This window comes from Odocoileus virginianus, chromosome 4 (genome assembly GCF_023699985.2).
Source record: "Odocoileus virginianus isolate 20LAN1187 ecotype Illinois chromosome 4, Ovbor_1.2, whole genome shotgun sequence".
Lineage (NCBI taxonomy): Eukaryota > Metazoa > Chordata > Mammalia > Artiodactyla > Cervidae > Odocoileus > Odocoileus virginianus.
In genome coordinates, this window is record NC_069677.1 from 60,489,214 (window position 1) to 60,513,763 (window position 24,550).

At 38.8% G+C, this 24,550-nt stretch overlaps 1 protein-coding gene across 7 annotated transcripts; it reads left to right on the forward strand.

Moving 5' to 3' along the window:
• Positions 1-1,603: 1,603 nt before the first annotated feature.
• Positions 1,604-24,240, forward strand: LOC110148951 (phospholipid scramblase 2). Of its 7 annotated transcripts, XM_020911235.2 has the most exons (10): positions 2,087-2,102; positions 2,342-2,578; positions 7,076-7,101; positions 9,788-9,829; positions 13,111-13,313; positions 14,644-14,686; positions 16,065-16,285; positions 18,129-18,290; positions 20,727-20,888; positions 23,286-24,240. In XM_020911235.2, the coding sequence occupies exons 3-10, from the start codon at positions 7,089-7,091 to the stop codon at positions 23,313-23,315; spliced, it is 876 nt and encodes a 291-aa protein (XP_020766894.1). In that variant the 5' UTR covers positions 2,087-2,102; positions 2,342-2,578; positions 7,076-7,088; the 3' UTR covers positions 23,316-24,240. The 7 variants fall into 7 exon arrangements, with proteins under 7 accessions (XP_020766893.1, XP_020766897.1, XP_020766896.1 ...); XM_020911234.2 differs by lacking the exons at positions 2,087-2,102; positions 2,342-2,578 and adding an exon at positions 1,604-1,993; XM_020911233.2 differs by lacking the exon at positions 2,342-2,578 and having other exon boundaries at positions 2,014-2,102.
• Positions 24,241-24,550: the final 310 nt, after the last annotated feature.

The window sequence follows — 24,550 nt, forward strand, 5'->3', positions numbered from 1 at the left end:
ATCCACCTGGAAATTTATCCTTATGAAATGAATAAAAAGAAATAAAATCAATGATGGATATTTACTTCCATTTTAAAAGCTTTCATTAAATTATGAGCTTAAAAAAATGTATTAGCATCTATCCTGATTTGTTTGAATTTCTCATCTACACAATCAAAAATAAATTTATTACTAATTTCTTAACACAATACTTTGCATTATCCCTATGTCTAAAGAATGGATTAGAAATTTCAGTTCAGTTCAGTTCAGTCGCTCAGTCGTGTCCAACTCTTTGCGACCCCATGAATCGCAGCACACCAGGCCTCCGTGTCCATCACCAACTCCCAGAGTTTACTCAAACTCATGTCCATCGAGTTGGTGATGCCATCCAGCCATCTCATCCTCTGTTTTCCCCCTTCTCCTCCTGCCTCCAGTCCGTCCCAGCATCAGGGTCTTTTCCAGTGAGTCAACTGTTCACATGAAGTGGCCAAAGTATTGAGTTTCAGCTTCAGCATCAGTCCTTCCAATGAACACCCAGGACTGATCTCCTTTAGGATGGACGGGTTGGCTCTCCTTGCAGTCTAAGGGACTCTCAAGAGTCTTCCCCAACACCACAGTTCAAAAGCATCAATTTTTCGGCACTCAGCTTTCTTCACAGCCCAACTCTCACATCCATAAAATGTACAGAGGGGAATAAAATCTTAACATGTTTGAGAAAATGGGAAGAGGCAGATGTAACTATTTTATAACAGGAAGTTATAGTGTGGGAAGAGGGGTGTTAGAAGAAAGAGATCCAACTAAGCACCACAGAATCCCAGAGATACTGTCCTAGAGACTGAAGACTCCCTGGTTTCAAACAAAAGGGTGAAGAAAGCTGAAATTATAGATCAGAAGGAGAAATGCTTGGAAGTCCATATTCAGAGGCCTAAGCATCAACCCTCATTCTCTGTTGCCATGGAGAGAATGTGGCAATGGTATAAACCAACCCTAAGCAAGATGATGGAGACGGAAATGGCAACCCACTCCAGTGTTCTTGCCTAGAGAATCCCGTGGACAGAGGAGCCTGGTGGGCTGCAGTCCATGGAGTCGCAGAGTCGGACACGACTGAAGCGACTTAGCAGCAGCAGCAAGCAAGATGGAGATTTCTTCTGTTAAAAGAAAACAGAACGTCTAGAGATTCAAGAACAATATTCATAGAAGAGGGAAGGTTGAAAAATAACATTGTAATGCAACGTACTGGATCTCTACAGTTTTCCTTCTCCTTCTGCAGTAGATAATTAGCAATCAGAGAGCTAAAAGGCAAGGTACATCTCACTTCTCCATACTTAATAGTTTAGAAGGTCATGTGTCACTTTGGTAAATAAAAGTGTGAATTGAAAACAACAATGAATCTTTCATTTTAACAAATATTTTCCTCGTGTGCCTGTTTGCTAGTAGGAGCGCTGTAAACAGTAAACATTCTAAAGGACCTGGTTGATTGGGCTCTTCAAAGGAGTTAAGCGTCATTTAGAGGAAAGAGAGAGGCGAGGAGCAGAGAGAGCAGAGAGCGAAACAGAAAAAGGCGTGTTTAAAGAGGAACAAACGCGACTCGTCGCCAGGTGTGCCCTTCACTGCCCTCTGCCACCCCGCTGGAAAGCCGCGGGACTCTCGGGGACAGAGGGCGGCCCAGGCGACGGCAGAGGAGACCCCGCTGAACTCCGCCCCCGGAGCCCCCGAGGAGGCCGCTGCCGGTTAACGACCTTCCAAGTTTCCAGCGATTTCGACCCCCCAGTTCCTCGCGGGCCTGAGCCTCAGGACCCAAGGTTTTGAGCCTCTCTAGGGACACGGAAAGGAGCCGACAGCCGCCGTCGCCGCGCCCGGCGGCCGAGCCCCAGGTCTTGTGCAGAGAAGCGCCCAGTGCGGAAGGGGCGGGAACCGCTTTGTTGCCCAGGAGTTAAGAAACGAAACCAGAAACCACGGGTTTCGTCACAGACGTCTCTCGGAAGCCTGGGCCCCTCTCCAGCCAAGGTTGCGGGTAAGGAGCACGCTCGGCCGCCGAGCGTCGGAAGCAGAGCACCGGCCCCGCGCCCGAGCTCCCCGAGCTCCTCTCCCCGCAGGCAGCGCCGGAGCGGCGGTGCCGACAGGTGGGCGGGCATCGGGCGCGGGCTCCCAGGCTGGGCGGAGGGGCGCTGGGGGCGAGGGGCGCAAGGGCCGGCGGGTTGCCTTTGCGCTGAGGGTGGGGGCTGGGGCCCCAGCGGCCTAGGAAAGCGACCGCCGAAGCTGAGCGGGGACTGAGCCCGGGGCCGGCCGTCCCAGTCCCATCCCCGCCAGGCTCAGAATCTTTCCAAGGTCAAGGTATTTCCTGCCTGAAACCGCCTTGTAGGTTCGAATTAGCTTAGTCCATCTCTTAACGACGCGGAGCGGCGCTGGATCATGACCAGAACACGGACTCAAGGGTTATCTGCCAGCATTTGTGGGAAATCAGAGGAACGATTAATAGAGCCTGCTAGCTGTCTCTGAACAGAAAGTATTAATTAGGATTGTGGCTGGAGCCAGAACTGTGCTGGGCAGCCTGAAACACAGGAAGGATTGCCAAGACAGCTGGTTTATCACGTCGAAGGTAAAGTAGGGATCCACCTGCCTGACTTGAGTGTGTCTCTACTACTCGGTATCTGTGGACTCCTGGGCACTTTCCTCCTACACATTCCTTTCTTGGCTCATGTCTGAAATTGGGTAACGAGCAAATGTTACAAGAGTTAGAGTACGATGTAGAACTTAGGCACTGCAGAATATGCTCAGTAACGTTAGATTTATTACTTTTAATATCTGACCAAGCCCCTGCTTCTCCAGGCTCACTGGTTCCCGTGTGGTTTATTTAGACGGCTTTTTCAGCAAGTCCTGGCACAGCCACTTCTCTGTTCCAGGAACAGGAAGGAAGTATTTCTCCTAGTTTAACAATCTGAGATGTGTGGTTAATGTAGGTGTCACATGCTTGGTGGGAAGTATCAGGCAATTCAGAATACCCTTGTTCTTCCTGGAACTTTCTTGACAACAGAACTTTCTCTTAATAGCACCAAGCCAAGTATTAGGATTGTAGGACTTTGAATGCTGAATAAGCACAAAGAAATGGAAAATAAATGGAAAGGGAAATGAGTAGGTTTCTGCAGTTGGATAGAAGTATCAGGTAAGATGGCTGAGTCACAGGTTTGCCAACCTTCACAACTGTCCTTTCTGACTGAAGGGAATGAAATAATACTGATCACACTGTTGAATCAACAAGCACCAGTTAAGTGTCTTGTCCTGACAGTCCATGTGCTGGCTTTTGAGAATTTAGAGAGACAGAAAACCTATAAGAACTGCTCCCTGCCCACCTGTCCATCCTCTTGTGTAATGATCTCTCCTTCTTTGCTCTGCCACCCACAGATCTTCATAACCTTGAATGAACCAAGCTCTCTCATCCAGCCACAGGTCTTCTACCCATTCAGTTCCCCCTGCCTCAATGCCTTGCCCCCCAACACACACACACACACACACACACACACACACACACACACATCTCTCTAGCCTGGTTGATTTTAAACTGCCTCCCCCCTAGTCTAGTACCCCATTTTCACTTATTCATAGGAAGTTAAGGATATAGAATTCTGGGACTGTGCTTAGAGCAGTAATGTTTTCCTAAAATAATAACACATATTCCCATCCTGGGACTTGGAGAAAAATGTTAACTGGCTTGGTTTTAGGCAACTAAGGAGTGGATTTGTTTAAGTAATCCAAATCTAGTTAATGCCTACTTTATAGGCATAGTAGTTTTAGAATCTTTCAAAAATTAGGGACATTTCCACTTTGAATTGCAGGTTGTACTTTAGTATTTCTTGACATAATAAGATAGAAACTTCAGAACCTCAAGAGATGGGTCAAAGGGTTTCCTGGAATATGAATTGTGGGAACATAACTGTATATGACCTGCACTATTTCTCCTTTTTCCTGGTAGGAGAGGTTTATGATTAATATCCCAGAGCACCAATAGAATAGGTCTGATAGAATAAATCTGACAGAGATATGCTTATATGTGTATAGTGTATGATGCTTTAATTTCCTCAGATGCTCTCATTAAACAGATTAGGAGTGTGTAGTAGTCCAATTATAATTTGAAGTTCTGTATTTGTCCTGAAGCAGCTATGATTCCAGTGGTACAGTATATAATATGATTTCATTAGAGATCTTTTTTTACTACTACAAGATAAATACAATTTTCTTGGAAGCCTTTCTGTGATTTGTTTCTTACTAGGAGCATTATTTAAAAGTTATATTGAATTAATTAGCTAATTAATTCATGCAGGACACACAGCCCAGTCATTTCCAAACCTGAGTGACATCATATCTTGTAATGTTCATTAAACATTCTCAAACATTAAGTTTGAAAAAACCAAAAGATCCTTAAAACAGCAAAGGAGACCAGACCGGGATGAACATGGTAGATGTCTTTAGCCCACAAATATGTTGTTCTACCTGGCACATGTACCGGTTCCACTGTTACTTCACATTTTGTGCCAGAGCTTATGACATACCATTTTTCCTGCTTGAGATATTATGAAGTTGTGAGAATTCTAAAACCTGCAGGAAACTGAGGACCCAGGTTTTGCTCTGTTGTCATTCTAACAGCAGATGCTCATCCTCACAAAGCTACAGGTTAAGACTCAAAAGTAACGTAACCTGGTAGGAGGGAAAATGTAAATGTGAGCAAATTAGCTCTGAGTCTATTTAGTTTCCCTTCCTTGGATTTCTGTGTAAGGAGGGAATTATCTCTGGCTTCATGAAAGGTAAACACCTTTATGTTCATAGTTAGTACTCATTTGGCAAGGATTTGGGAACTTATTTCTCCGTTATATAAAAGCCTCCACCTATTTCTAATGTGATGCACAGCATTCGTGTATAAATTTCCTCTCTTTTTAGCACATTCTTTATTTCTAACTGACACTGGATTTCCCAGGATCAAACAACAAAATGATAAGAAATACCTTGTAAATTAAAACAATTTTTTCCATTTCAAATGATAGACTTGCCCTCCAGAAACAATGATTTTTTTTTTCACTAATTCAGTAATTTTCTCATAAAAATAAATTTTTAATTCTAAAAATAATATCTCCAGGTATTATTTGGGATTTTTCCTTGAACTGAGGTTCCTTCTGGCCTTTCAGGAAAGGGAAGAATGACTGAACCAGTACTTCCTTAAAATTACTTAGTTGATTAAAGAGTCATATAACATTTTTAAAAAACTAATCATACTTATAAAGTGATCCTATGAGAAACAGTGGTAAGGTAAAAACTTGAGCTGTTTAGTCTAGTGTGTTGAGATGGCTGGATGGCATCACCGACTCGATGGACATGAGTTTGAGTAAACTCCGGGAGTTGGTGATGGACAGGCAGGCCTGGCGTGCTGTGATTCATGGGGTCGTAAAGAGTCAGACACGACTGAGCGACTGAACTGAACTGAACTGAACCCATTTCTACTGCAGAATTTATTAGGTTTTACATTTTTACATATGTTAAGGAACTCTTAGTACATTTGAAGATAATGAGTATGAATTTTAATATACACTCTTTGATCACAGAAATGAGTGTTGACAAAAGTAATCATGGCTTATTGTATATAAGAATTTAGTCTTCTTTTTTAGTTCTTCATGTGATAGAACATAAAACATTAATATGGTCTTTGAAAACTTTTGGCATACGTTTGTTACATTTGTTTTTCAGTTTATTGTTCACTGTTCTAGAATAACTGCAGAAAAACATAAGATGTTAATTTTTTTGTTCTTTTGGCCTGAGGAGGTCCATAGCACTTGGTTTCTGACTAATTAATGCTAACAGTGGTTATTATTGTTCTAAGAGAATCCAGAAAGTCAACACTGCAACAAGAAACATATTTTTTAAATTTATTCCAAGGTCAAGAAAACCCATTACTGAACTTCTTGAATATATATAATTAAGAGGTGACTATAATTGGAATATATTTAAGAGCTTTGCTGTATTATTAAAATTTATGCTTATGGCAGGCAATGACAAATTAATAATTTGGAAGAGGAGAGGAAGGATGTGGTTTCTTCTTGGGAACACCAGATTTTAGTTAAGGATATGGAAGGATCAGTTGACTTTTACTCGACATCTAGGGTAACACAGTAGTTGGAGTTATTAAAAGGGCAGCAGAGACGTGAGAAGGCCTGGAAAGGGCTGAGCTGATTCACATTAGTGCAGGTCCAGATAAAACAGTCAAGTAGCAAGTTTTGGCCTAATGTATTAATTATAATTAACATGCATACAGGGGTTGGGATTTAAGGTGGAGAAATGGAAAAATTAGTGACTAGGTAATAGTGGGAAAGACTAGGATGGGATCAAGTCACTAGAAGACAAAAACAGCATCTCCAACCTCTTGAGTGTACATTTTTAGGCTAAAAATCATTTATTGATATATAAACAGGAGGTCAGGCCTTCTCCAATTTGCTGTTCAAGCTGGGCAGAAAATATCCTCAGGGCCTGGGAATTCCAGAGATATCTGCGGTAGTGTGACCTGATAGCTAAACTCTCTCCTTTTCATGCTGGACCACACCTGGAGCCTAGACTGTGGCTCGGTCCTGGACTGCGTGCTCCCTGTAGGTTGTGTAGGTTGGAAGGCTCAAGTTTTTAACTGGAGGGCCTTGGGCTCACAGTGTTTCTTTTCTGTCTTCCTTTCTCTTTGAACTGTCTCTTCCCAAGATTTTTAGAAATCGTTCACCATCCTGGACTGACCCACAATTTCTAAAATCCTACTCAGAAACACAGCAGTGGAAAACAGAGCCAAGACTGAAGGGTTCAAATGACCAGATTCTCAATGGTTAGATGAATAGAGGAGTGTCTTGTGTGTATAAGATACTGTGTATATAGTGTATACATTGTGTATATAGTGTATACATTGTGTATATAGTGTATACATTGTGTATATAGTGTATATAGTGTATACATTGTGTATATAGTGTATACATTGTATATATAGTGTATACAGTGTATACATTGTGTACATAGTGTCTGGGTGTCCTTTTACATGTATTTGACCTATATATTTATACCAGGTCTTCTTTTTCAGAACTGTTTAAATCATGGACAAACAAAGTAAGTAATCTAAGTGTTTATTTAACTCCTATAATATTAAATCTCTTGTTAATGTGTTATTTGTCAAAATGTTTTATTCAGTTTCTGAAAGAACAGAATTTGGTCTGTGTTGTTTATGTTCCAGAACCCGTAGTCTGGGGCAGTGTTTTGACTATAGAGAAGATGTACACAAATATCCACTACCACTAACTTTACCTTTAAAAATAAAAAGGCCTTAGATAAACCTATGAAATATTGGGCTTAAAATAATGAAATCTTAGGCTTACTGGAAAATATATAATATTACACTTCATCTGAATCAGGTTTCCCTTTTCTTTGTACATTTTATATATAAAAAAAAGACTATTCAAGTCATATTATTTAATAAACAATGGATTTAATATGCCAGGACATTGTAATAAAATGCTCAGATACATCCCCAATATATATCTCATAAAATGCACATTTGAAAAGGTTTAAATAAATATGTTTATTTTCTGGCTTTTTTTTCCTCAAGAAAATTCTAAGTAAGATGAGTACTGGCCAAACATGTAATAAAAGACTTTGTCTTTTTAAAAATCTAAGTTTCTGAAGAGAAAAAAATCAAATGGGAAAAAAAAATCCTGTCTTCAGAAGGATCTCTTTTCTCTATCTTCACTTAGATAACCGAAGAGATATTTGTCTCTACCACAATGCCAGCCTTGCTTCATATATCAGGTCTTCTTTAGGACCAGAAACCTTGACTTTCTTTCACAATGTTTCATGATTTTTCTTAATATATACTATATTAATTAACAATACTAAAAGCTTTCAAAATGTAAATTCATATAATATTAAGCTATTTTCTTTCCTGTAAGCTTTAAGATTCTTCAAATCACTTAAAAAATTGATTGGGTCATGATCATAATTACCTTTTAACTCTTCAGTTTCATATATACAAATATATGAATTTGTGTGTATATGTGTACATAAGTAGAATGTATATGTGTGTGTGTGTGTATATATATATACAATAAATATATATAACAATATATACAATATACAATATGTACAATAACAATAAAATCACTCGTTGACAATATGAAAGTCCTATGATTTTTAAGTTATTCTGAGTTGCGCTGCACAAATGCAGAAATGCATCCATGAGTCATTTGCTCTTTGATCTACTTGAACGCTTGCCCATTCACTTATTGTTTTTCTTTGTATAACTTCCCCCTGGAATTCCTGAAACTGGGATTGTTGCTCTGATACTGAAACCCCAGAGATTATAGCCGCCTAATTTCTTGAATCTGTCAGCTCCTTGATTTGTGTGTGTGCTTACTGTTGTTCAAACAGCAGTACCTGGTAAGAAGTGTCAAAATGTGACATACCATTTAAGGATGGGTCTCTGAGTTACACTTATAGTGTGTTTCCTCGAGATCTGTTGAGTCTCACCCTGTGAGGGGCTGTGGGCAGAGCCCGAGGAGCTGGAGAACTGGAGCCGTCCCGCTCACCTGAAGCCAGGACGAAAAAAGAAAAGGCGGTTAGGCCAGAAAGACTTGTGATATTGCAGCGATGTGTGCTAATTTGGGGTATGCTGTGGTCCGTAGGGGGAAAGCCCTGACTCAAGTAGAGGATTTTCTGTTGCTTGAATTTGCGTCGTATGCATCGGCTCCATTCAGCTGAAGTTACTATGAAGCCAGTAATGGGAAAAAAAGGTGGTAGGAGTGGGGCTTAACCCAGTCTTCCTGTGTAATCACATGACCTGAGTGGTCTTTCAAGACACATGATAGAGAAACATACAGGAAATGTGTCAGATTCAAAGTCTGGTCAACTTTTTCTTCTACATTCATGCTATGTTCCCATTATTCAAAACTGAACTATTTTGAATTTACAATTAATAAGCCATGGGAAAGAAAGGAGAACATTGCATAAATGGAGTGTCTGCTAGATCATAAATTCCATAAAGGCAGAGCCAGTGTAGCGGGGTGACACAGGACGTGCTAGTAAATACTTATTTTCCGGCCACGGTGGCTGCTAAAGGGATGATCAGACAAATGCAAATATGAAGAAGTAGGAAACTGAAAAATTTGTACATACATGAGATTATTCAAAGCACACTGATTAGCAGATAGCAAAATGTAATATGTTTGTTTATTGTAATTAACTCAGTTATGATTTTTGTCAGTCAAAATCAGTCAAATGCTGGGAATTCCCTATGGTATAAACTTAATGGGGGTAGTTCCAGAGTAAGCATTAAAAGGATATTTAAATACTGAAGTACAAGTATAATTTTGAATATTTAAAACATAATTCTTATAGCAACAATTATAGATAGCTTTAAAGTCACCTATAATCCTTCCATTACCAAACCCACATCCAACTAGTTTCATGTATCTGTTTCTCCACAGTCTATGTGTGGTTTTAAAACAATCTATTTTTTCCTCATAACGAAATCAAAATATGGAAGACAACACTCATCAAACTTTTTTGAGAAATAGAAATTCAGTCCCAGTAACTTAGCTGCTATTCAAAGAGAATTTGTTTGAACCAAGATTCGACTGCAAATTACCTTTGATAACAGGCACAACTTTTGTTAAGTGAAGAATCCACACTGTTTCAGTACAACACGAGAGCATGTAAATGAAATTATCTAAGAACTATGCATTTTTCTGATATGTATATATATTTTTAAGAAGGTATATGTTTACCTTTTGTTGAATTACAGATGTGCAAATGAATGCTCCACACCCAGGAACAAATTTAACAGGTGGGTATCCCCTTGAATATCCATCAGCAGCATTCCCAGGTAAAAGTTTGCTTAAAGAATAAAAAAAAAAAAAATTTATCAGTTATGGACATTCCCCAAAGGATGTGTGTGTGTGTGTATGTGTGTGCCTATCTCTGTGTGTATTTTAGTAGTGTCTTTTATTAAAGGGGCAATAATGAAATTGACAGTGTGGTACTTGATTTTTTTCTTTGATTATATGTTATCATAAGAATCATTAAAATATTTCTTTCTATACAGGATAGTAAAAACAGTAGTGAGTTGACAGCATATGAAATATAAGGTTGCACATAAATTAAAAACCAAAATATACATATTCAGTAACAGATTTTATTGATTCCCAATTTGTTCTGAAAATTATGGTCATTCAATCACGTTTAGGAGATTTGTCTCTGGGTATTTTTGAGTTATTTATTGTCTGGAGTTAATTGTGTTCAGTGATTGTCATGAAAAAGAGCTAACTGCTTAAGCATGGAAGCTTCACTCATCAGAAACAGAGCTACCTGGGATAATTCTCACTTTCATTTTGAAACATACAAAAATGTGAAAGCTTTACTTTTATATACATACTCAACTGTGCCTTGCCTTTCTAAGAAAATAACTGAGTCATATCACTACATATACCAAGGAATATATTATATTTTTTGAACCACTGTCTAGAAGACTTCAGAGATTTTCATTTAGACAAACAGAGTCATCAGCATTTCCAGAAATTTACCAGATGGCAGAGTTCATTTGCAAGTAGGCATCTACTTTTGAGAGACCAGGACTTAGGATCAAAAGGGATCTTGTTTGGCCACAGGGGTTTACACATTTTGTATTCTACTCTGAGCAAACACATCTGCTTGGAACTGAGTCACTTGTTTAGCTGTCTAGCCAGGAATCTTTCAGTGAAGCCTGATCTCCTCCAGATGTTTGTGTTTAAAAAAAAGTGACGTAGAAAGGCTGCCAAGGTTCTAAGATGATGGTTCTCAGAGGTGCCTAGGCTTAAGTATTACTTGTTAACTGCTGAAAACACTAGTACCAGGGCACCATCCCAGGAAAATTGAAGCAGGAGCTCTGGTTGTGGGACCCTGGGATTAGTAATTTTTAAATTTCCAGGTGATTCTAATGTGCAGCCAGGGCTGAGAACTGCTACTTGAAATTTTTATATGGTTGGTGTTTAGAGAATTATTAGTACTTGGGGGATATTTTAATCCACCCATGACTAAATAACAGTAGATGGTACATAATTAGGTTATAACCAGACTGGAGAGCTTGTGAGAAAAATAGCTCAACTTTATTTCTCAAGTCTGAGGCTCATGTAGTACAGGTCTTTTGTGATAATGAAGCTAACAACAGTGATGGATTGTGGAATAACTCGTTTAGTTCTCAGGGAATATTAACAGGGTAAATACTATTCATTATCCCCTTTATGCAAGTGCAAAAACAGTCAGAGAGAGACTGGATCAGGCTTCAAGTTCTGGCTTCTATATTTAATCACTGTGTAGTGGTTTTAAGCAAGTTGCTGCACCTCCAAGCCTCAGTTCTTGTGTATAAAATGGGCATAATATTTTCTAATTCAGGTGGTCTGAAAATTAAATGAGACTATGTGTAAAACACCCAGCACAATGCTTTGCAATTAATAAATGACAAATATTTGCTATTATATTTGTAATATATTAAATCAGTTGGGCTTTAAGTAAATGAAATATTATTTCAGGTAATTCCATATGTCTGTTTAATCCATTGATTTGGAAAATAACTATTCTCTCAAAGAATCCTGTGAAGATTTAATGATGCTAATAATGTAACCAGTTAATTCACATCTCTCCCTCACTGGCTTCTTGTGGTTTGATCTTTGCACTATAGTCAGTGCTGTTTAAAAATAGATATGTTAATGTTACAGACAGTACCTAATGGGTGAGGCTTCCCTGGTGGCTGACTCAATTGTAAAGAACCCACCTGACAATGCAGATGATATGGGTTCAGTCTCTGGGTTGAGAAGATCCCCTGGAGAAGGAAATGGCAATCCACTAAGTATTCTTGCCTGGGAAATCCCATGGACAGAGGAGCTTGGTTGGCTAAGTCCATGGGTTGCAAAAAAGTCCGACAGGACTTAGCAACTGAAAACAACAAACAACTATTAAAATATTGTAGGACACAGTAATTTCTTTGAAGTTACATTCCATTCCTATGGAACAGTTACTCTGTAGACTGTTCATTTAAGTTATAAAGTTACAAAGCTTCATATTTGTAATCACAAATTCATGTGGAATAGAATAAATACCTATTGAATTTCTTCCTCTACTGTGCTTAATAAATACTTGAGACAATTTTGCTTGCTAGAAGTTTTTACCTTCCTTGATTCTCAAGTTGTATTTTCCAGAGACTTGCTAAATTGTGAAATTTAAATTTGGAACATAAGTATCATAATTAAACTTTTTTTTTCCCCTATGTGGAGAGTTTTAGGAATGGAATACACCATGGGTTCAAACTTCAGGCAAATTGTTAACCCAAGGGGAGTATCTGGACTAGTGGAAGCAATGACACGCCTTTACCTCTTTACGAGGGTTTCTCAGCAAAGGCGCCATGATATTTTTGGCAGGATAGTTCTTTTTTTTTTTCAAGGCACTGTTCTTGTGCTTTTAGGCTATTTAGCAACATCTTTGGCTTCTGCCCACCTGATGCTAATTCTACCCTCTTGACAGCCAGAAGGGTCTCCAGATGTTGTCGAGTATACAAGGAAGGGACAAAACTACTCTCAAATCTATACGTATAGGAGATGTCACTTGTTAGAATTCTAGAATCATTTTTTTCACAAGGTGGCTTGGCTATAGAAATGCTGACTCAGAGCCTCTGTTTTGGGCTTTCTACTCAATGCCATCCCTCTTTTTCAAGAAGCCATTTCAGAAGTTTTATGTACCTGACTCTAGATTGTTTGTTGACCTTCTTTTATTTCCTTGGTTTTCAGCCATATTTTCATCTGAGTTTTGAGTGATGAGGGTAAGTCTGTGTGGCAACTCTGTACACAGAGCCTAAAACCCTCAAAATAGGAGTGGACATGAAATCACAGATATCTCATTGAAAAATCACTGAAAGATAAAAATATCTTAGAATCCTAAGAATCTGAAATATCTTAAGATTTAACATTATCTTAGAATCCTGTTTCTACAGGATTTCTGAGTAGGAATTGTAGTTTGTAGACAACTAGGGTGATCCTAAAAGACTTGGTTTACATTTTTCTGTGCAGTTAGGAATTATTTCCCGTGTTCGTATTTCAGGACCTCCGGGATATATTGGCTGTCCTGGCCCCCAGGCTGGCTATCCAGTGCCACCAGCGGGTTATGCAAGTCCTGGCCTAGCTGGCTTTCCTGTCCAACACCAGCCAGTGACTAGTCACCCAGGTGAGCCCACCCAGGTATCATGGATGCCAGCACCACTACCTCCATTAAACTGCCCACCGGGGCTGGAATATTTAACTCAGGTAATTCAATACCTAAAACACTCATTAAAAACAAAACTGAGCTCCCAGTTTACTTAATGAGAATAACAATTGACTAATTCACAAAAGTGTGAAACAGTAAACAACTTTACTATCAAATTACTCTAATTCTTCTAGGTCAGATCTACTTTTACAGCAAAATGCAAATGTTTTAGGAAATTGTGTGTTCTATGATTTTGAATATAATCTGCAGTAACAGCCAATATCAAACCTTTAGTAAGCACTATTTTTCCATGCTTTATCCCTAAGTATAATACATGTATTAACTCATTTAATTCTTTTTTAAAAATTCTGTGATATGTAAGTATTATAATTATCACCATTTTACAGAAGAAGAAACTTAGGTCCAGAGAAGTTACATAATTTGCTCAACATCCAAATGCATAAGAAGTAGGAACAAGTTTTTATTTCCGGGACCTTGGTTCTGAAAACTGTGCCCTTTAATCCCAACACTGAAATCCCAACACTGAATAATTTTCCAGCAGTTGGAAAGAAACATCAAACTCAATTTAGTGTTCATTTTCCACAAGTGGTACTAAGAAAGGAGTTAATAACCTGTGTATAATATGACCTACCTTTTATAATAATTAGAAAATTACATTTTTATGTTGCTTTTGTTCTTTGGAAGACCCAATTTTATTAATGCTACCAATAAGGAAAACACATTCCTGGGTTTTAATGTACAGCATAACGGCTTACCTCAGCAATGTGAGGTTTAGTGTTTGTTTGCCATTAGAAATTTGGTAAGTTAGTTTTCAGTAAATGAGCTGTCTCTCTTGCATTCTGCACTAATTTCCCATAATGCACTTGGGCAGCATATAATATAAGAATTTTGGTAGTTCCTAAATTCCCTAAGAAATACCCTAAGTATATTTTTTTAAAGAAAAATTAAGCCCTTACAATATATTTGGGGAAGTCATCACCTACCACAAATGATATCAAGCACACTTTAAAAGAAAAATGTTCTTTATTTGTAGAAAAAACTCTTTAAATGGATGAAAAGGTCTTAATATTTTTTAGGCCCTTTCTGGAAGGAACATTTTTTTCTAATTTTATAGGGATTCCAGTGTAAGTCAATTTTGTTTGCCCTGAATTTGCCCACATTAAAAATAAACACATTTCAGTAGTTTTTAAAAATATACTAACTTTAATTTTATACCTAGATGTGAAATAAACAGTTATTAACTATTGATAGTATTGATAAATGTTGATAACTGATCATATACATTCTTTTAAAATATACAAACACTGATGTTAATTTGTTTGGCTTAATAGCATGGTTACAGCTCTTTTTTTTCTTTCACTATAATAGATAGATCAGCTGTTGATTCATCAGCAAATGGAACTGCTGGAAGGTATGTATTCATTGTATTTATCATATTTCTAGGAAGAGAGGACATTTATGCAGATAAAAGCATATCATCAAACACAGATATAACACTTTCAGTGATGTTGAAATTAAACCTGGTTTTAAAAACCATTATCTGTGATAATGATAATCCTGATAAGGATCATCAGCAGCTCATTTTTTGAAATTAATAGTCAAGTGGTAAAATACCATTAAGCTGGACATCTGTCCTCATGATACAGACCATGACTTGGGAGGAAACCAATCAAAACTTACTTTTGTTCAATCTTCTTTCTAGAAATCACTTCAGTGATTCTATCTCTAACCCACCCTAACCTCTATCTCTTCCAACTTTTTTTTCCCCAGTTTGTGATGAGCTTGAGATTGTCAAAGAGCCACATGCAATAGTTCAGTTACCTTACTACATTTCCAAAGTAGATGAACTCTGACTTTGGAGGGATGGGGATGTTTTTGAAAACCTCATTATTGTCCATGGTTTTTCTTGGGAGTTCAGATGAACACTATAAAACCTTTGTTCCACGGGCTATGAACTATCACCTTGGCACAGGGCCACCACACTGAAGGGTGCTGACCAGTCAGCCACGCCTGACTTCCTAGGGTGTCGCTGCCGTTCCTATGGATGGGGCCTGATTCCTACAGCTGTCTCCTTTGGCCCAGAGCTCCTCAGGTGCAAAGCAAACGTGAGACAGCCAGCGGATGCTTCAGGGCCGCTGCCAGGGAGAGAGCCTGGGTAAAGTCACGCGCCAATGTATTTTCCTTATGGACAATTCAGTGAAAACGCTAATAGATTTTAGAATATATCTATTAAATCTTTCTGCACACCTCTGCAAAGTTCTTTACCACTGGTTTTTGACTGCTCCGTCTTCCGATGACTGCTGATGCCCTGTGACTCGGCCAGCGAGGGCTGTGGACGGGCGTGTGCACGTGTGTGAAGTTGCTCGGTTGTGCCGCACTCTTTGCGACCCCAGGGATGGGAGCCTGCCGGTTCCTCTGTCCATGGGATTTTCCCAGCAAGAATACTGCAGTAGGGTGCCATTTCCTACTCCAGGTGGTCTTCCTGACCCAGGGATTGAACCCCCATCTCTTGCCTCTCCTCACTGGCTGGCACTTTACCTCTGTGCCACCTGGGAACGCCTTGTGTCTCATAGAAATTCCACATTTCTCTGTGCTCTAATACCCTCTCCTCCATTCCTGTCACCTTTTTTCTATATTTAGATCATTCCTAAACACCTTTCCTTTTCTTCCTCCTGTGTTAAATGAAGTGCCATCTAAAAACGGTAGAGCTAGACACTATAGCATCTTAGGATAGACTGATGATTGTTTTAACACTGTAGTCATAATGAGTCCCTCTTTTATGTTTTCAGTCCTCACAGGTTTTGAAACTAGAAACAAATATGAAATTAAGAACAGCCTCGGACAGAGGGTCTACTTTGCGTCAGAGGATACTGACTGCTGTACTCGAAATTGCTGGGGGCCTTCTAGGCCTTTTACCATGAGGATTCTTGATAATATGGGCCGAGAAGTCATAACTCTGGAGAGACCGCTGCGGTGTACCTGCTGCTGCTGTCCCTGCTGCCTGCAGGAGGTGGGTGAGCCATCCACGGTGATACTTACAAATACTTTGCAAAGTGGTTCTGTAGGAATGTGCACCTTATCGGTGAATTTACATAATAAAGTGAGAGTTAAAGGTGAAGTGTTCGCCAGCTATTAGTTTATGCTCGAGAGTAACTTGTAGGAAGGAGGCAGGTGGAAAAGAGTAAGCCGTTAGCCGCACCGCCCTGAGCAGTGTGCCCTCTGGGCTGAGATCAGAGAGCTCAGAGACCAGACTTCTTGATCTTCAGGGAGAGCTGAGAATGGAGGGCACCTGGTCAAGTCCCTCACCTGAAATGACCATGAGAGCCTGGCCAAAGCCAGATGAGAGCCCCGTAGGGGAACATCCTCAAATGCCATCCCAGTAGCAAGTGTTCAGAAGAGTGAGGAAAAGGACACATACGTTCATCACATAATTTTAGCCAACCTGCAGGGAGCTAAGGCCCAGGTAACTCTCGCAGTAAAGAACCTTCCTGCCAATGCAGGTAGATGTGCGTGAACTGGGTTCCATCCCTGGATTGGGAAGATACCCTGAAGGAGGGCATGGCGACCCACTCCACTGTTGCCTGGAGAATCCCATGGGGAGAGGAACCCAGTGGGCTACAGTCCATAGAGTCACGAAGAGTCTGACACAACTAAAGAACCTGCCTACCAGTGCAAGAGACCCAAGAGGCGCAGGTTCAGTCCCTGGGCTGGGAAGACTCCCTGGAGTGCGAAATGGCCACCCGCTCCCGTGTTCTTGCCTGAACTGTCCCGTGGACAGAGGAACCTGGTGGCCGCAGCCTAGGGACCCGCAGTCAGACGTGCCTGAGCACGAATGCGCACGCAGGGAGCGGCCCTAGTAGAGGCTCCCTCTGAGAAGTTTCAGTTCCTGTGTCTTCCAGCTCTCCGTTTGAAAAAGTAGTATATTGGAGTTCCTGTAATTCCTACTACAGGACAGGGCGAGCTGTGAGCGCCTTCAGGCCCGTAAAGGCCAGGGGTCTCTCCCACAGCACTTGGCAGCGCTCTGACAGAGAGCACGGTCTCGGGGGGCCCCCGGGCGCAGAGTGTTAGAGGAAGCTGACCTTCGCCTGCACCGCCGCTGGCCTGAGACCAGTGCTGCCAGGCTGCTCCGTCGTCCACACAGGTCGCTGAGAGCCGGGCAGACAGCTACAGGCACATGGACGTTTGATGTCTAACACTGCACTGATGTTTGAAAGGATAACTGAAGCTGTTCACACTGAATTATTTTGTTTTCCAAGTCAATTAGTTTAGATATAATAATATTCAAGAATAGCTGAGGTAAAACAGAGTTTGATAGAATATGCTTTACAATTTATAGAGCATGTTAGCATACGATTGGCCGTAATAAACAGATCTAGGAAGTCCTCAGTTACAGATGAACATGCCGAGATGCTCTCAAGGTCGCGGAGTTGAGGTTCAGCTTCAAGATTCCAGGCCCCATCTTGTTTCTGTCCTAGCACTACTGACCTTATTTGAAGATTGCTCCAGTGATCAGGGCTCTGTCCATACATCTAAACCCCTATTTTTAAAGGAGTTTAAAAAATAGCTGTTAATAATTTAGACATTTTTCATAAGTATGGAAATCTAAAAATATGCGAGACCGATAGAGCAGCACTCCAGAGTGGATGTGGGGCATGTGGCCTCCCTCAGCTGCTGTCTCCTCTCTCCCGCTTCGCCACTGGGGAGCCTGATGCAAGTTAACTTACCTCTCTGTTCCCCGCTTACTGACCTATAAATAGGGGTAACAGTAGCAACCTGGTAAGGACATGGAGTGAGTTAACTGGCGCTTAGAGCAGTGTCTGACAAACAACTTGTATATTCTTTTGCTTTTGTAGATAGAAATCCAGGCTCCTCCTGGTGTCCCAGTAGGTTACGTTACTCAGACCTGGCACCCTTGCCTGCCAAAGTTTGCAGTTCAAAATGAGAGGCGAGAGGATGTGCTAAGAATTTCTGGGCCATGTGTTGCCTGCAGCTGTTGTGCAGATGTTCATTTTGAGGTAAGACATGTGATAATGTTTATAGGTTTTGCTTTCTAGTTAATAAACTTTAAACATGGTGGTTTCTGTGTAGAGGCACTGCATATTATCCCTTTGAGTGGGACATTAACCTAGTCATTAACGTCTGGTTTCCTTAGTCTGAATCACAGGCTATCAGTGCTCTAAGCCCTCTTCAGAATCTCTGGCATCTTTGAGTTCCTACAAAAAGCCCAACTACACAAAGAGAATTTTAACAACAATAATATATGAGGTACTACCCTACCATGCTTCTCTATGATCTGTCCTTTATCCTTGTATTAAAGTAATTAGAAATCACAATTTATCTGTGTATTTACTACCTCAAGAAAGTTCATTTCAGCAATTTTTCGACAAATGGGGCCCAGGTTTACAGACCAAATTAATTGGATGCAAATGCTTAAAAGTCAAACAACTATAACACTTAATCTTGATACCACAACTCTCTTATATAAGCATAAAATCTGTTAAACTGGACAATTTCTACGGAAGGGACAAATTCTGAAACTGAGTAGGGCTAGCCCCCTTATAATGAACCTATAGATTTCTTTTTAGAATAGTTTATCAGTTATTTGTATTAAATTTATAAGTTAATCAACATAATAGTAGTATAATATGTTTATTATTTCTAGAAATTGAAATCATTTTATTATATAGGTTTTTGTTTTTAATTTTTTTTTTTTAGAATTTAGTTAAAAATCATCTAGTCCTATTGACTTTCCAGTTGTACATCCGTATATGCTTTTCTGTTCCTTTCCATTAAAAATTTGTATATTCTACTTCTTACATAAATTTTTGGTGAATTTTTAAATTCCTTTCTATAGAAATCAAAAAGAAAAAAAGGAAATCTTAATATCTTGTAAGTTTAGTAGTAGGATTGTGGTGGCTGATAAATTATCTTCTGTATATTTCATTTAAAATTTTTCAAAAATTAAATTAAAAATAAAATGTAAGGTATAGACGTTTAGATGACAGCTGTTAGCAGATGAAACATGCGAGTGTGCACTAGGGAATTCTGTTAGTCTGTTTTGGCATTGTAGCGCAACAAACAGCCCCTAAAACCCAGTGGCTAAAGAAAACAGGAATTTATTCTCACGCTTATGGATCTTAAGGTCAGCTGTGTCTGGAGGATATACCTAGGCTTAGACAGATGGCCCTGACTTAGGCTGTAAGTTGGCCTCAGGTCTGCTCCAGGTGTGTCCGCTCTGGAGTTGCATCAACAGCAGCTGCCCGGATCATGCTTTTTTAGTGGCTGATCACTGGAGAGCAGGACCAAGGCCATGATCTCTGCTGTCTAAGATCTCTGCTGGTGTCACATCCATTAAGCCTCCATTGGTTAAACAAGGAATGTGGCCAAGTCTTCATTTCAGTGAGCAGGGAAGTATACTAATTTCAGAGGGAGGACACTGAAATGACTATTTGATGAACAGTAACCCAGGCTATCACAGCATTCTTAGTAGGAGTTTATTTCATGTTTTTAAAGAGCTTAACTATCTTCATCCAAATAAAATGAGTCACTGTTTTTAATCTCCCATATTTAGTGGCTGGTTTCAGCCTAAGAGAGGGCTTCAAATGTTGTTGCCAGCATGTGTGGTGCCTCGTGCACATCTGAAAAGCAGGCTTCCCTTCCTGCTCTGATATAGCCCTGCCTATAAATACCCTGGCGAGTGTGGGCTACGTTCAGCCCCCACATGCCCACGTTGTGAGGTGCATTCCATGGGCTATAAGCTGTTCCCTTCTTTATCATGGGCCTGAGCTTTATTCAGATAGAAACATACAACTGGAAAAACCTTGTTTTGGAGTTCTTTTGTTTCATACATCCTTCCTCTTTTATTGTTCAGTCCCATTCTGTTGTCCAGTCTTACCCCGACCCTTGACCTGGGGCATCCCATCGAATTACTTATTGGTTACTTTATTTCACTCAAAACTGCCATTCCTCTTTTCCAGCCTCTTGGCATTTTATGTTTTCCTGAGTCCTTCCATCACCTTTAAACACTCGACCTATGTCAACTTTCTGTGCTAATCTTAAAGCTGAAGTCAGATTAGAGTTTCATTTATTACCTGCTCCCCCCACCAGATGGCTTTAGAAATTTCATTCAAAGAATAATTTCATAGTTGTATCTTTTCCTTCTTGAATTTTATTTTGGATAGATTCAACTAATTTATTACTGTATATCGTAATGGAGAATAGAAAATGTTAACTATTTCAGCTAAACTACTTTCATATTAGTTCTCTGTAGCAAATAAAGTTTTTAAAATGAATCTGTAAATATAGGAATCTACCTTCATCTACTGAGTGATATAATGTTCACAGTTATGAATGGCATATAATTTTAATATTGGTTTCATTTTACTTCTACTTGGAAAGTAGCTTTGTTAGTTTGCTAGAAGTTTTTGTCCTTTTTTTTTTTTCCAATTTAGGTTAAATCTCTTGATGATAAGTATGTGGTTGGCAAGATTTCCAAGCACTGGACTGGCCTTGTTAGAGAGTTATTTACAGATGCCGATAACTTTGGCATCCAGTTCCCGTTAGACCTTGATGTGAAAATGAAGGCTGTGATGCTTGGCGCATGTTTCCTCATTGTAAGTTTACTCCTGCTAATCTAGGGTACAGATGGTTTCTCTAGTTTTATTCTGAAATAATTTTTTTAAATTTGTAGGTTTTATCGAAAGTGGTCCTGTTTAATCTTAGCTCTGAAATTCCATTTTCTTCTGCTACTCTTGGTTCACAGGTGACCAGCTCCTCTCTGGAGAGTCTGTAGTTTCACACTGTAACAGAAGGATCTTGCATGTTAAGGAGAAGTTCTGGTTTTAGTGGTTAAAAAAAAAAAGCCACCACCACCACCAATAACAAAAAAACCCCAAACTAGTACTTTGGAGAAGAGTTTGAATCTTCTAATGTATTTAAATGAAATATGTCTCAGTGAAACAAGGAAATTTCTTTCTTATTCACTATTAAACTGTCTAATACAGAAATACAAACTTCAGTAAGAATGTACATTTGATCAAGTCTTGGATGGAGCTATCAATTGAGAGGAAATATATGGAATACACCATTGATTCTGAACTTGCCTTCACATTAAATTAGCTCGGAAGTTTTTAGTAGTAAGCCATACCCCAGTTTAACTAAATCAGAAGCATACCATTGAACGTTCGTGTAGCTCCCCAGACGACTCCGTATGTGGCCAATGTCAAGGTCTCTGGGTTCAGACAGCGGTTTTCCACCGTAGCCACACAGTAGGAACACCTGGGTAGCTTTTTCACGCCCGCTGTCAGGACTGTACCCAGATCCAGTAAACTAAATCTGGAGATGGAACCAAGCCATCAAGTGTTCAAGCTGTCATATGATTGCAATGCAAGTGAGGTTGGAGCCACTAAATTAATATCTTAAACACTGACATGCAGAAGCAGTCAGAAAAAAAAAAAAAAACCACTAAAAAGTGAGAGAATATACAGAAAAGGATTCAGTTACTTCAACAAATAAATATCAGAAGATAAAAATGAAAAGAGAAACATCAGCTTAATATAGTTTGTAGACTGTGTTTGGATACTGATTTAAACAAACCAATATAAAAAGACATTTACAGGACCTTCATGCACATGTGAACACTGGCTATTTGATGATATTAATGAATTAGTAAGGTTTTTAAAATGATGTTGTTATTATGGTTATGCAAAAACAAAACAGTCCATATTTTTTAAGGGTATGTACTGAAGTATTTCAGTACGAAATGATATGGTTATTTATCACAGATTTGCTTTTAAAGAAGGGCAGTGAAGTCAGGGGGACGTAAGGGATGGATTAACTGGTGAACTAAGCTGGGTGAGTAGTCACTGGCACTTTACTATGCTATTCTATCTAAATTGGGATAGACAAGATTTTCTATATAAAATTTTAAAGATAACCACAATTCTGCTTAAAAACTGTGCTTTCAACAAATGTTTATTTCACATGAGAAGAAAACTGTAATCTTAATCTTGGGGAACTGTTTAACCAAAGGTTTACACACCATAACCAAAGATATGATGTGTATAGGGCAGAGAGAGTGATGTCTGGTTAGATGAGATATGGGATTGGAGGGTGGTGGGGGGTTATGAAGTGAAAGTCCCTCAGTCATGTCCAGCTCTTTGTGACCCCATGGACTATACAGTCCATGGAATTCTCCAGTCCAGAATACTGGAGTGGGGTTATTAGGAACTGAATATAGGGTAGATTGGGCAACTTCTTATAGACCTTGGGAAGATACTAAAAATTGTTTAGTTAACTGGTTAGTTTTAAGCTATGTATAAATAGAAATAATTATAAATCCAAATTTTAGAATGATAAATCCTGATGACCAACTGTGTTAGTGCAACTGCAAGTGATGGTTTTAAGGATTCAGTTATTTCTTTCTAAAGGGATAAAGGAAAATGACAGATGTGAGAGAGCTAAAATCCATACAGTCTGGAAGTCACAGGGATGAAGATTTGGTTAGAAACTGATGGGAGCAAGACGAACTGAGGAACAGAGAGACAGGCTTGGAAGAGAAGTCATAAAATTGGGCCCCAAAATTCTAAGATATTATTCTAAGTCTAAGATGGCTGTCATTCTCCTGAAACAATCTAAAAATTGTACATGGAACTCCATGTACAGTCATGACACAAGTTATATTACTAAAGAAGGAGTTCAAAAAGTTGAGGCAGAAAGATTGAAAGAAGAACATTCTAAGAAGCATGAAGAATAGTGAAACTTGCAGAAATTACCTGAGAATTACTTAAGTTCATGCAGGTATCCATAAATGAACAGAATTGTAGGATTTAATTGCCTTCAAACTGGAAAGTTGAAGCTATCACTTTTTCCTAGATCTACCTATTACAGTTGATTTTTCTTGTTTAGCAAGTATGTTATTTTGTTTCTTCAGATCCCTTAGCATTTATGCATCTGAGAGCTGATCTCTGCTTGGTGCTGAAAACTCATTTCTGTATTTTGTTTTTCTCTAGGACTTCATGTTCTTTGAAATGACTAAGTGAACAGAGAGCAGGAGTGTGATAGTACATTCATGAAAGTCTCAGAAAATCTGAAGTCCGTACCTTGATTGGGATTATGTAAAAGAAAATTGTGTGGATTTTTTTCTTTATGTAAATGACTTATTACAGCATGTGTAAATTATACTAGGATACCTGAAGCTTCAGGCATATGGTTTTACTTTGCAAATTAAAGAGTTTATTTTCTATATCACTTACTTATAAATGTTTTTGTACATTTTCTTCTTCATCGTGCATTTTGGAGAAAGGCTATAGAAATTTTTACATTTAAACATAACTTCCTATGATGAATCGCTTTGAACTAGAGTCCCTGCTTTGTTTTCAATCTGTACAGAAAAATTAAAGCCTTTTTAAAGTAATACTAATATAAACATATATTATTTTATTAAATCTAGTTACTTCCTATGTAACAACTGTTATTTTGCAAAAATGGTATATTCAAAAAAGTTCAAAATTAACATAATTTTCAGTGTTTATTTTTACAATTATGCTCAAATAATACTCAATATTCATATTGTCAAACGTATTTTTTTGTTCAGAAAATCACACTGCATTTAACTTCTATAATCTGCAACTATTAACATTTTTATATTGACAAGACTATAAGTTACCAAATTTTGATGATTTTTCATGAATAAAAGAATGATTGTGTACCAAAGAAGGACACACTGAAAGATTCACTCTAAAACTTGGATACTATAATATTTTGAAGTAATTATATATATATGGAATAATTAGCTTCTGTTCTATATTCTGTCATTCATGGAATATAGTAGTTTTCAGATCACTCAAGTGTTAATTAAATAGAACATATATATTCTGTCCTTTTATATAAACATATATAAACGTTTATAATGGTCTATTAGATTATTTTTGCCAACAATTAAATAATTAAAACATTGCTGATATATTTCTTTGAATGTTTGATTTTTGTTTTTAAACAAACTGTGAACAGTCAATTCACATGATATTCTGAACTTTACACATTTACCTCACTTTCCCTTTCAAATCTTTAAAGAGCTAAACCATAAGGTAATCTTTGGTAAAATATGTATATACCTGTGCTGGAAACTGAGTTTTCTTCCTGTTAGAAAGTTAGTGCAATTTTTATACACTGTTTTGTAGGGAAAACTGAATCAAGTGAGAGGAGATGTCCAGCCCACCATTTGCCTCATGGAAAGGAAAACTGTGAGGAAATAAAGAGCTTAGGGGAGAGGTTC